Source organism: Musca domestica, unplaced genomic scaffold (assembly GCF_030504385.1).
Source record: "Musca domestica strain aabys unplaced genomic scaffold, Musca_domestica.polishedcontigs.V.1.1 2, whole genome shotgun sequence".
Lineage (NCBI taxonomy): Eukaryota > Metazoa > Arthropoda > Insecta > Diptera > Muscidae > Musca > Musca domestica.
In genome coordinates, this window is record NW_026712249.1 from 23,311,516 (window position 1) to 23,325,594 (window position 14,079).

The 14,079-nt window shown below is 35.7% G+C and overlaps 1 protein-coding gene across 1 annotated transcript; it reads left to right on the forward strand.

Moving 5' to 3' along the window:
• Positions 1–455: 455 nt before the first annotated feature.
• Positions 456–13,028, forward strand: armadillo (armadillo segment polarity protein-like; the record flags this gene model as incomplete). Its single annotated transcript, NM_001286895.1, is given in 5 exon segments — positions 456–2,095; positions 2,300–2,500; positions 2,567–2,839; positions 6,042–6,135; positions 12,799–13,028. Coding segments are annotated over 5 exon segments (2,438 nt in total), but the record flags the coding sequence as incomplete, so codon positions are not given.
• Positions 13,029–14,079: the final 1,051 nt, after the last annotated feature.

Genomic DNA, 14,079 nt, shown 5'->3' on the forward strand with positions numbered 1-14,079 from the left:
GTTCCATTTCGAGGTCATTGACCTTACCTTGCAGCGACAAGTTTTAAACTAGGTTTCAGGGGTGGTTTAACCGAGTTCTTAACTTCAAGGATAGCTGACTCAGACCCTAGCCTAGCCAATACGTCTGCAGTCTCGTTGCCAGGAATATTCCAAGGATCTCCTGCATTCCAGAACAGCCCTAGACATAAGGGTGGAGGAGTTTAAAGCTTTCAGTACCGCTTGGCTATTGATGTATGTAATCACCGGACCGCTAACCTCGTGACCAATAGGTCTATGTCTTTTTTGACCGCAAAGATTTCCGCCTGGAACACAGTACAGTCGTTTCTAAGCTTGTAGGAACATCTAACGATATACACACTTAGATTTATTTTATGTTTTTGCTTCCCACTTACCTCTTTACTCACTTTGTTTCTATAACTTTCTAAAACGTACCACGAACTTTTATCTATTTTCAGTGTCTCACAACAATCAGTACAATCCGCCGGATTTGCCACCGATGGTTTCGTCCAAGGAACAAACCCTAATGTGGCAACAAAATTCATATCTGGTCGATTCTGGTATCCATTCGGGTGCTGTTACCCAGGCACCCTCACTATCCGGCAAAGAAGATGAAGAAATGGAGGGTGACCCCCTGATGTTCGATTTGGACACGGGTTTTCCACAGAACTTCACCCAGGATCAAGTTGACGATATGAATCAACAGCTAAGCCAGACACGTTCGCAGCGTGTCCGCGCCGCCATGTTCCCCGAAACATTGGAGGAAGGCATCGAAATACCCTCAACACAATTTGATCCACAACAACCGACGGCTGTTCAACGTTTGGCCGAACCATCACAAATGTTAAAACATGCCGTTGTCAATTTAATCAATTACCAAGATGATGCCGAGTTGGCCACACGTGCCATACCCGAATTGATAAAATTGCTTAACGATGAAGATCAAGTAGTTGTCTCCCAAGCAGCCATGATGGTACACCAATTGTCGAAGAAGGAAGCTTCCCGTCATGCCATTATGAACAGTCCCCAAATGGTGGCAGCTCTTGTGCGTGCCATTTCGAACAGTAACGATTTGGAAAGTACTAAAGCTGCCGTTGGTACTCTTCATAATTTGTCACATCATCGACAAGGTCTCTTGGCTATATTCAAGAGCGGTGGTATACCAGCTTTGGTGAAACTGTTGTCTTCTCCGGTTGAGAGTGTACTCTTCTATGCTATCACCACTTTGCATAACTTGTTATTACATCAAGATGGTTCAAAAATGGCCGTACGTTTGGCTGGCGGTCTACAGAAAATGGTCACCCTATTACAGCGTAACAATGTTAAATTCCTGGCCATTGTCACAGATTGTTTGCAAATTTTGGCCTACGGCAACCAGGAAAGCAAATTGATTATTTTGGCTTCCGGAGGTCCAAATGAATTGGTGCGCATTATGCGTTCCTATGATTACGAGAAGTTGTTGTGGACCACTTCGCGGGTCTTGAAAGTGTTGTCTGTGTGTTCGAGCAATAAGCCGGCTATTGTTGATGCTGGCGGTATGCAGGCATTGGCAATGCACTTGTCCAATCCATCACCGCGTCTGGTGCAAAATTGTCTGTGGACTTTGCGCAATTTGTCGGATGCTGCAACAAAAGTTGATGGTCTTGAGCCGTTGTTGCAGTCGTTGGTCCAGGTCTTGGCCTCGACCGATGTTAATGTTGTAACATGTGCCGCTGGCATACTCTCGAATTTGACTTGTAATAATCAGAGGAACAAGGCTACCGTCTGTCAAGTGGGTGGTGTTGATGCTTTGGTACGTACGATTATAAATGCCGGTGATCGTGAAGAGATTACCGAACCAGCAGTCTGTGCATTACGTCATTTGACTACTCGCCATGCCGATTCGGAAATGGCCCAAAATGCTGTTCGCTTGAATTATGGCCTGTCGGTGATTGTTAAGCTATTGCATCCACCATCACGTTGGCCATTGATTAAGGCCGCCATAGGTTTGGTACGCAACTTGGCTTTGTGTCCAGCCAATGCTGCTCCACTGCGAGAACATGGAGCCATACATCATTTAGTGCGATTATTAATGCGTGCTTTCCAAGATACCGAACGTGTAAGTAAAATGGATACATTTGTAAAATGGGTTACTAAAATTGAAGAAATGTGTGAGATTGGAACAAAAGATTGGCAACTTTTCCAATTTGAATTGTGCCGTTATTGAGGTTCCATAAAATTGGTATTGGGCAGCAGACTTCATTTGAAAGTGTTTTTATTTGAAAAATATCCGCCATTAATGATAAATGTTTGTTATTTCTAGCAACGTTCTTCTGTGGCCACTACTGGCTCCCAACAGCCTTCGGCCTATGCTGACGGTGTACGCATGGAGGAGATTGTCGAAGGCACTGTCGGTGCTTTGCATATTTTGGCTAGAGAGTCACATAATCGTGCACTTATACGCCAACAATCGGTTATACCGATATTTGTTCGTTTGCTATTCAATGAAATTGAAAATATACAGGTAATTGCGAAATTGTTATAAGTTTTTGTTGAGATTGTTATAAACGTTGTTAACTTTTTCTTTTAGCGTGTTGCTGCCGGTGTTCTTTGTGAACTGGCAGCCGATAAAGAAGGCGCTGAAATTATCGAACAAGAAGGTGCCACTGGGCCCCTAACCGATTTATTACACTCTCGCAACGAGGGTGTGGCCACATATGCTGCAGCTGTATTATTCCGTATGAGCGAAGATAAACCACAAGATTACAAGAAACGTCTATCCATAGAGCTAACCAATTCACTGTTGCGTGAAGACAACAATATATGGGGCAATGCAGACTTGGGCTTGGGTCCAGATTTACAGGTTCGTTATGTATAATATTTGTTTTAAAAAAAATTAACGAAAGTAGTAACCAATACTTTAGTATTGTTATTATCGGAAAAAAAACACACATGTAAAAAATACCATTTTATTTTTGTTTTTAAGAAACAAAATTAGCTACAGTATATTTAATATATCAAAATATTTATCAAACAAGCATACAATATAAATCAGTCATATCTAAAGATTATTTTAATTGTTTAAAAATTATGATTTATTTTTTGTTTAATTTATGTAAAAAACAATAAGATTATTTTAATATATCGATGAATAATTATGTAGATGAAATTAGTGAGACAAAATTTTGTTTTACATTCTACACTATATCACTCGTACTCTTTTTATTTGCAAATACATTTTAAGCCATTCTAAATTTCCAAGTTACATTTTACTATATATTTAACGTTACTCCGTCGGCCAGAAGTTCGTGCTGGCCTTTTTAGTACTCAAAATGTACAATTATTTCAGTTTGCCGAATCCACTTCTTAACAGGGTGAGATAAAAAAAAAAACGCAACAAAGTCAAACCCAATAATATTTAATTTTTTTTTTTAAATTTTATTGAATGAAAGCAAAAAAATGTCGGAAATAGCATAACATTTTAGAATAAGTTTAGATTTGTTCGAATAGGTCACCTTTGGCACGAATTATGGCCTTCAAACGGAAAAAGAAACCGTCACACTCTGCCCGAGTGTTGCTCGGCGGTATTTTGGCTCATTCCCGACGAAGCGCTTGCTTGAGGTGATCGACACTTTGGTATTTTGTAGTGCCAACCTTGCTTTCCAAAATACTCCAGACACAGGACACAATCCTGCGGATTGGTATCCGAAGATTTTAGTGACCATTTCGCGCTAGAAATGAAGCGAGGAACCTCATTTTGTAACCATTCTTGGGTGGCGCGTGCTGAGTCCTGTTGGAATGTCCAAGGTCTGCGGCCAAAATATGTGCGTGCCCAAGGCTTTAATACACTCTCCATAATATTTTCGCGATAATATTCGGCATTTATTTTGATGCCACAGTCGATTAATAAGAGCGGAGAGGGACCATCGGCTGTTATGGCGGCCCACACCATCACCATGGCCGGCGTTTGAGTTCTGGTGGCCAAACGAAGGTGCACATATTCAGTTGACCTCTTTGGCAAGTAAACACGATTATTTAGTTTTTTTTTTACAAACTGCTGGACAGGGAATGTTTTCTCATCGGAGAAAACCAAATTTGGCAGTTCTTACACTTTTTGGAATTTCAATGGCTTTACGCCGAGCTCATTTTTCAATATTTGCCGAATGGAGTATTGCGATATGTTCAGCTCACGAGCCATTTTTCGGCCACTGAGACGCGGGTTTCGATCAAGTCGCTTCTTTGTTTTTCGAACCATTTCGGCTGATGATGGTGTTTTCTTCCATCCACTTCAAAGACATGGCAAGGAGACACAAAACAGTTATTCACTTTTAAATACTGGAGTGCTCTAACGATAGCCACTTGTGGTTTTCCAGCCAAATATAAAGAAATCACACTTCTCTCTTAAATTCCATCACGAATAACTTTTTTCTCGAAAATTCTCACCAAAATGCTTTTGTACGCTTGTAAACAATACTATGAGCATTCGCTGGAATAATTTTAATAGCCTTCGGACGAGTGGCTTAGAAATGACAGCAGTCTGAAGGTGGTTGTAGTTTTTTCATTTCACCCTGTGGTACCATTCAGTACTTTTCGTACAATATATCACGAAACTCTATCCGTGCACATAATAACAAATGGTACCATTTTGGAAGTTCAGTACCGTTTTAGAACTTTGCGTAGCCTTAAAGTTCGAATTTGCAAAAACCTTTTGGTACATCTCTTCTGCACTCCATCAGCGACTTTCATTCCAATTTTCAGAATTTTAGCTCATTCCTTTGTCCTTTTGACTAAGTTTTTTTTTTACTATGTTTTTTCTTACAATTGTAGTACAAATTTCCAAAACCATCTTCATACCTCAACTTCATATACCAACAGAAACCTCAACGACAAATTTATGGATTCTAGCCCCATCCCTTCACCCAATATTTCCAAATCTTTTAGTACACACTTCCAAAACCACCCTCATATTATCAAACGAACTTCCCAACCTTGAGTCTCATTTGAAAGTTTAAATTAATAATGAGGTCGCAATTGGAGCTTTGCAAATAACTTTGCGTCAGAGCGAAGCACTCATTTAGTTTGTTATGAAAATAAAAAACCTGAGACCGTATCGAGTGATATAGTGTATATATCGTATAAAATTGGTCTTGGCCCGATTCTCGTTTTTTATATAGTTTGTTTGAATATTTTTATATGAAAAATAATTTATCAAAATGTTACCCCTTCCTTCGTTAATATACCACACCCTAGCTACCTTAAACATTAGCGATACTAAATTATTGTAGCTTATAAAGCTTAAGCTTATTTTGTAACTTATTGTTATTTAAATTTGTTAATTTATCTAACCCATATTTTTTTAATTATTATTTTTGCTTTGTTTATTTATTTTTGTTTTATTTTTTCTTTCTTTTTTTCTATGTTTTTATTGTTGTTGCAAAATATATCACCACTCCAACACCAATACCAAAAAAAAAACCAAATCAACCAATCACCAAATCAAAATGTCACCTTTTCACTACCAAATGTTTTTTTTGCCAAAAAAAACAAAAACACACACAACAACAACATTATCAAAATCACGTAAAATTTGAAATGGAAAATAAATTTCGCTTCCCCTGCACCATTATATCAAAAATCAAAATAAATTCGTGAAACATTTTCGGCCAATTTAAACAAAAAAAACTATGTTTGTTGGATGATCCTCCTCCCCCTTCTTGTATTTGCAATTATCACAACCACCCAAAAATTGTTTTGTTTGTTCGTTCGTTCGTTCTTCCCCCAAAAAACCAAAAATTTGTTTATGGTTAATGTGTGACACAAAAAAAAAAAAAAACAACAACATCCGAAACCAAACAACAACCAATCTCTATTTACTTTTGTAACATTTTCTTGTTACCATATTTATTTTATAAATAAAATATTCTGAAACAAAACGACGACAAAAAAACTAATAACAAAAACAAAACAAACAATATTCATGTGCAACATGTTTCAAAATACCGTTAAACTATACAAAACAAACAACAACAATCAATCCTGCGCTCCGAAAATTCTCAACCTCACAGGATATGCTTGGCCCAGAGCAAGCATACGAAGGTCTCTACGGCCAGGGGCCACCTAGCGTCCATAGCTCTCATGGCGGTCGTGCATTCCAACAAGGTACGTATGTTGTTCGGCCATAATAATTTATTTAAGTAAAACAAAAAATTAAGCTACTACTTGTTATTTTTCCCCCCTTCTCTTCCCTCATGTACGAGATTCACATTTTATATCAGAAAAATAATAATAAAAACAACGAAGCATGTAGAAACAAACAGTTATTCAACATAACATCAAGACAACTAACTACAACATTTTTAATACATTTTTTGTACTAACATTAGTCGGAATAAAATTCATTATTCAACATTGACATTGATTTGCGCAATAAAATGACAACAACTCGACAAAGCAACTTGAAAGCAAAATATTGTGATTTCGTCCCAAAACCAAAAAAAACAGTTCTCGTTCAAATGTTTGTTCGTTCGTTTACTTTTTTTAACATTAAAAGTCGAATATATCTCCCCACCTTCCCCTCTCTGTCGTTTGTCGTTTGTGCAGTTACCATTCCCGTTTTAAATATCCATCCCCAACTAAGACACCATAACTCGCAACCCCATTTCATCTTCACTTTTTGCCAGCAAATGAAAATCACCCATCACAACCCAATGCCCAACACCACCCCAGCCTTGAACTCGTTTGCAATTTTTTCGTAAATATTTTTTCCAATTTTTTTTTTTTAATAATTTTTAAAATTTGAATTTAAATTTTATGACGTTGAGGTTATGTTCACAATAAGGATTAAACTTGTGGAAATGAGAATAATTAAAAAAAAAAACAATTGCAAAGCATTTGTATAAAATAATTTAGAAGTCTATATAACAGTTTGAAATAAGGATTATTTTAAAATCAGTGCACAATTTCCGTACATATCCTGCAACATTACCATGATTTTCTAAGTAATGTCGCAATATTTCCCAGCGTTGTTCAAAGAAATATACAACCATATTCGTTTAGCGGAAGGATAAAACCAATCATCTTTCAAATCAGACACTATTTATTTTTTGAAAGAATTTTAGAGAGCCCTGCCAAGATGTTACCCCTTGGTTTTTGACCCGGGGAATTTGGCCAATTATTCAAAACAATTTCACACGAAAGTTGTGACCCATTTTACAGTTAATATAATCCAATGGTCGTCCAAAATGCTATGCTTCTTCCCTGTCCTTAACTCTCTTCTGATGCGAAATTCCCTGTCGATTGGTTTTCAATTATGGGCGACTAAAAAATTAGAAAATTTTAATTTTTAGTCCATTTGAACCCTTAAATGTACATCTTAAGAACAATAGGCTTTAATTCTGGTCCAAACCTACCCCCATGCAAAGTTTCGTGAGGAGCCTGAAAAAGGTAGCGTTGCGCGGTGTAAAAATTTAAAGAATTTAAAATTCAAAATTGTAAGCCAAATTGAAAAAAATTGCAAGCGATAAAAAATATGACAAAAATTGAAAACTTTTATTGATATATTTTTCCGCGATTTTCTTAGATTGTAAAAATTGGCCCAGCGGTTCTTATAAGAAGAATAAATAAGATATATTTCTTTTACATATATATTGTAGCTATTTTGCCATATATCCGATTTCTTTGCTATCAGCACCATTTTAATGATCAGAGGTGACCTTTTGATCATATATTTGTGATTTGGCTGGGATTTAAAATATTCGCGGTTTAGTGGAAATTGTCTTATTTTCTTACATAAACGTTAGGGCCTATTTTACCCGCATTTGCAAGCTTCTGCCAGACCTAAACTCTAACCCCATTTAAATTTCCGCGTCGATTGGTTCATAATTTTGAACTATAGAGCATCTGAATAATCAGGAAAATTTGCTGTTTTTGGTCCATTTCATGACCGCCCAAATTGGTAAGCTTTTGTCCAATCCTAATCTCTAAACCCATGCAAATTTCAGCGTCGATTGGTTCATAATTGTGGCCTATAGAGAAACTGCAAAATCAGACAATTTTTCTGTTTTTGGCCAATTTCAACCCTTAAATATTATGCGATCATCTCCAATAGGCTTCTATTCTGGCTCTAGCTCCAACTACATTCTAAATTCGTCAAGATCGGGCCATAATTGCGACCTGTAGCTGGATTACAAATTAACATGGACAGACGGACGGACATACATAGCTATATCAACTCAGCTCGGCAAGATAGGAAGATCCATGTGCAGATTCTTATGTGAAGGATCAATATTTCGGGGTTGTTACATAATTTTTTGCTCAATCAAACTTATAATACCCTAACACATAATGTTGTAGGTTAGGGTAAAGTTAGAGTTTCTATCTCCCTCCCACCTGCCAAATATATCCTATGCCTCTTATTGAATAAAATGGGACATCTGCATAGTAGGAGGTGTTCAAACGCCTCCACCTGCTCTTTATCTTTACACAGTCTACAGTAGTCTGGAACAGTGTTATCCCAGCTTAAGGTCAGATATCTCATATTGTAGTGGCCAGTTAGTATGCCTACCACGATTTTTATATCAAACCTACAAAATTATGGAAGGGAGCTAATTCTTTTCGAAATTACCGGCCTTAATATCGCCTTAAATACCCTGAAACCGGTTTCCAAATGTCATTTTCTTTGGTGAGAGACTTTTTGAAGCATAATAGCTTATTGGTGGTTCAACATTCTCATCAATCGATACATTAATCGACTGGGAACCGCCTCAAACCAATTTGAGGTCGACATGTAATCACAAATTCGAATTACTAGTATGCCCAGTATCCGTGCATGACCAAACCGTGAAGAGTGTCATCTATCAGCTTCCCTTAGTCTCAGTTCACTCATTGCTGCTTGAAACAATTGAGCTAAAATATCCAGTACAAAAAAAGTGCCCATTCACTGAAGAGTAGGGAGTGCTCCGGCTTTCAGTAAGGTCGCGTCGTTCTACTCAGTGGTTAATTTGAACATGTCGGAAATTTTTGTCGAAGTTATTTACTTACCCACAGCCAATTGAATGGAATCGAGTTCTCACCTTATTGCGGGCCTCTTCTGTATCAAATTATCGTGGTATAAATTGTATCAGAAAAATTCCGCATTAAATACTCTTAGTTAGTGGTTTACATTTTCTTCAATATTTTGATAATTTCCCTTATTATATTTTTTTATAAACATACATTACTTATTGATTTTTGGTTTTACTAAATAAAACAATTACTTTGTTTCCTTTTTAACAAACTGATTTGATAATGATGATACAGTACATGGTTTAGCACCGTGTTGCCGTCTTCTCAATTTTTTTATTTCATTTTTTGTTCGTAAAAAATAAATACTTTATAGTTAACCAATTAATGATTGATCACCAAAATGTTAAATCGTTACCACCGTCATTACCACACCACCACCATAACCAATCCACCACTACAACAACAAGTTACCCACCATTAGTTTATCATTCTAATCAAAAAAAGCGAACCAACTAAGGAAATTATCCTGTAAACTAATAAAATTGTGTCTTTTTATCTCTTTTTTACTTATTTGAACAAATGCTTACGCATATCATTTCGAATGATCGATAAACTTGGAAAAACAAAATCAAACCAAAAAAAAAAAAAAAATCAAAATTTTCAAAAAAAAAAAAAAAAAAACAAACTAAACACAACAAACAACTACACAATTTTTGCTACTACACTCTTAAACAATATAATTATAAATTATAAAATATGTGTGCGGTATACAGTTAAGCCAGCCTAACATGTACCATCATTAAATCATCATTTGAACATGGAATAATAATAAGAAAACGATTATAAAACAAGATGAAATATTATATGTAACAATAAAATGGCAAACCAAAATAATCTCTTGAACAACACAAACCACAGTATTTAATTAGAATTATTTGAAAATTACCATAAAATAACAAAATACACAAACGAAATAATAAGAAAAAAAAACATAACGCCGGATAATTCTGAGAAACACGTAACTTTTTTTAACTGAAAAAAAATATTTTAAAACCCCCACAAGAAAAAAATTATGAAGGCCTGAACAATTATCAAATAGCATAATATTTGTAGGTGATTGTCGTCTTCCATAAATACTAACAGTTTTTTTATTTAATTGCATTCCAAATTTTTTGAAAACGATTTTCCCCACCTCTATTTTAAAAATGGAAACACAACCAAAAAACTTGATTTTATCATACATCATTTGAATATTAGTTTATTTCAATCTTTCCGGTTTGTTTAGTTATATTTTCTATATTTTCCTTAAAGTTTTGTTAAGCAACGGCGAGCGTCGTCCTGGTTTTCAATTATTTTCCATCTTCATTTCAAGTTATTGTTTAAATTTATGTTTTGTTAAGGCATGCAAAATTATAATCAATCACACAACCATTTTTATGCATGTTCATTATATATATATACATATAAAATTAAATATAATATATAAATATGGATTATATATATATTTGCATATCGTTTTTCGCTTTCAACTGAATCACATAACTGACATTTGAACAGCAGTTACTACCCCTAAAGGCAATCTGAGAATTGGTGTTCAAAATCTAATAACAAAATCATTTTTCTTCTTCTCATTAGAATACATTTTTTTCATCTATAATTTATTTACCATCAGTTTTTTTTTAACTTTTTTCTAACATTTGATTACCTACCTTCATTTAAGGAAATAGTTAATATTTCCCCTGTTCCAGAACTGCACGAATGTAAAAGTTTATACTACGTTAACCGATTTTCCCTAATTGGAACAAGACATTGCAAATCCGTAGATTCCTGTAGGTTCAAGAACAAAGCAATTTATATGCGGGCAGGAACAAAATTTAAATTCTTCGATATCATTCTATTTGGTTTTTGTAGCAGAAATTCTTTTGAAATTAACAGAAAAACTGTGCAAATTATAAACACATAGCAGAGACTAAAATGTATCGAGAAGCACGAACGCTTGGAAGGGGGGAAACTGAATATGTTCTCGTCGCCAGCATCCTTAAAAAAATTGCAACAAAGTCAAACGCCATAATTTTGTCACGAATTATGGCCTTCAAACGGCAAAAAACGATGGTTATTGGGGTAGTTGAAGAATTAAAACACAGCGGTTATCTTAACAACTCTTAAATAACTATTTTATTTAATATTAGTTCAAAGAAACAATAAAAAGAATTCAATTTCAATAAGGTCGATTTGCCACAACTGTGGTTTTGAAGATTTCCCGAGCAACCAACTTTTGCTTTGTTCTTTGTTGCCTCTTGTCAGAGTTACCATCTCTCGTCTTGTTTGTTAACGGCGGTGACGGAGATGCCACAAAACCGTCACCCGCTGCCCGAATGTTGCTCGGCGGTATTTTGGCCCATTCCCGGCGAAGCGCTTGCTTAAGGTGATCAACACTTTGGTATTTTTTAGTGCCAACCTTGCTTTCCAAAATACTCCAGACACAATAGTACTACAGATTGGTATACGGAGATTTTGCGTTGGAAATGAAGCGAGGAACCTCATTTTGTAAGCATTCTTGGGTGGCACGTGCTGAGTGCGATGGTGTTGAGTCCTGTCAAAGGTCTGCGGCCAAAATGTTTGCGTGCCCAAGGCTTTAATACTCTCCCTCAGAATATTTTCGCGATAATATTCACCATTTATTTTAATGCCACGGTCAATTAATACGAGCGGAGAGCGACCATCGGCTGTTATGGCGGCCCACATCATCACCATGGTCGGCTTGAGTCTTGAGTTCTGGTGGCCAATCGAATGTGCACATTTCAGCTGACCTCTTTGGCAAGAAAACACGATCATTTTGCTTGCTTACAATCTGCTGGACAACGAATGTTTTCTCATCGGAGCGGAGAAAACCAAATTCGGCAGTTCACCACTTTCGGCCAAGCGAAGCAACTCTTAAGCTTGCACTTTTTGCAATTTCAATGGCTTTATGGCTTTACCCCGAGCTCATTTTTCAATATTTGCCGATTGAATTTTGTGATATGTTCAGCTCACGACCCATTTTTCGGCCATTGCAACGCGGGTTTCGATCAAATCGCTTCTTTACTTTACGAACCATTTCTGCTGATGTTGCTGTTTTGTTCCGTCCACTTCCTTGACGTCGGGCTACGCTTTTTTCTAGAAAATTCTCACCAACATGCTTTTGTTCGCTTGTTAGCAATATAATGAGCTATCACTGTAATAATATTAACAGCTGTCAGACGAGGCGCTTAGAAATGATAGCAGTCTGAAGTTGGTTGCAGTTTTTTTCATCTCACCCGGTACATTTAATCAATTAAAATCAAGTCAACATTTATGGCTTTCAATAAAAAGAAGGACAAGCGGGTTGTAACTCTAAAAAATACTTCGTACCTATATGTGTACGAAAGATGCAGATCTATGAGTGTTTATCATGCCCTTTTGGGATTCTCTGCTCGACACTAGATTTTTGGGCGATACCTTTCAAAATTTGAAGCGTCGGTGTTTCGAATATTTTTTTCTGTTAAATATTCTCCAATTTTTACCTAAAATTACTACTAAAATACATCACCGTATTCACTCACTGCATGCATGTTATGATCATCATCTTTTCATTTTTAGAATACTTGTCGATTTTTTCCATTGATAGTTTGCATGCTTTTGTATTTTAATGAAATTCACAAAATATTATTATTTTTTTGAAATTTTTTTTATTGCAAATTATGATTCATAATTTTCTTTTTATTCATAGAAGATTTATGAAAATTTAAAAAAATGCATTTCAATAAACGCTAACATTTTTTTATTTTATATTTCAAACAGGATATGATACTCTACCAATAGACTCGATGCAGGGTCTAGAAATCAGCAGTCCTGTAGGAGGCGGTGGCGGTGGTGGTGCTCCACCCAGTGCTGCACCAACTTCACCATATTCCATGGACATGGATGTTGGTGAAATTGATGCTGGCGCATTGAACTTCGATTTGGATGCTATGCCTACACCACCTAACGACAACAACAATTTGGCTGCCTGGTATGATACTGATTGTTAAGAACCTACACTACTCACAAAATACCAGGAGTTTTTTAAGTCCATCATTCATTTGGAAAGCAGAGCCAACTTAGATTGGAAAACAAAGGAAGGAGGAGGATCAAAATATGCATTTTTGTCTTAATAGTTTATAAAACACATAATCAATCAAAAAGTAGTATACATTATAAGAAAAAATGTATGCCAAGCAAAAACATATAAGGAAAAATTATAAAAAAAAACAAGTTCAACACCACCACAAAATGCCACTCACAACAACAACAAAACACCACACCACACAGAAATTAACTAATCCTACAACAAAAATCACAATGTTTTTTTATACGAAAGGAAAAAAAAGAAAATTCAACAAAAAATACGTCTTCTAAGGGCTGTTGCAGCTGCTGATTTTGGTTTAAGCATTATTATGATTATAGAAACACTAAAAAGAAATCCCCCCATTATTAATCTCCCCAAACCGCCCCCATAACACACACACATAATGATTGTTTTTTATGTATTGTGAAATAACAACAGCACCACCATCAATCACTACATTTAGAACAACCAGAAAAGAAAAAATACAAATCATTTAATCAGAAAACAATCTAACGAATTAATTTCTCTAATTAGAAACTGTGTTTAAGAGGAAAATACAATTTTACAATATATTTTTTTTTTAATTTTTGGTATATTTTTGTTTATTTTTTAGAAATACAAATGTCTTTTTTTCAATTTATACGACAACACAATACTATACATATTATATTATATACCCCCCATTTTTATTGGTAGTATTACATTTCTAAATATAAGATTCCGTACGATTTTTTATACGGAAACACGAAAATTACACTTTTTTTATTTATTCCTTGGTTTACATTTCGAAAGTTGCAGCACACACACTTTCCTGAAAAAAAGAAAAACAAAGAGAAAATCGCAAAACACAATCCATGTTGTTTGTTTAGAGAGGTGGACCCAGGCCTTACATATGGTAAAAACTGTGGCCCTTACGTATAACACCCATCAAATATCTAATTGCGAAACATATCTGCATCCAATTGGAAAAAGAA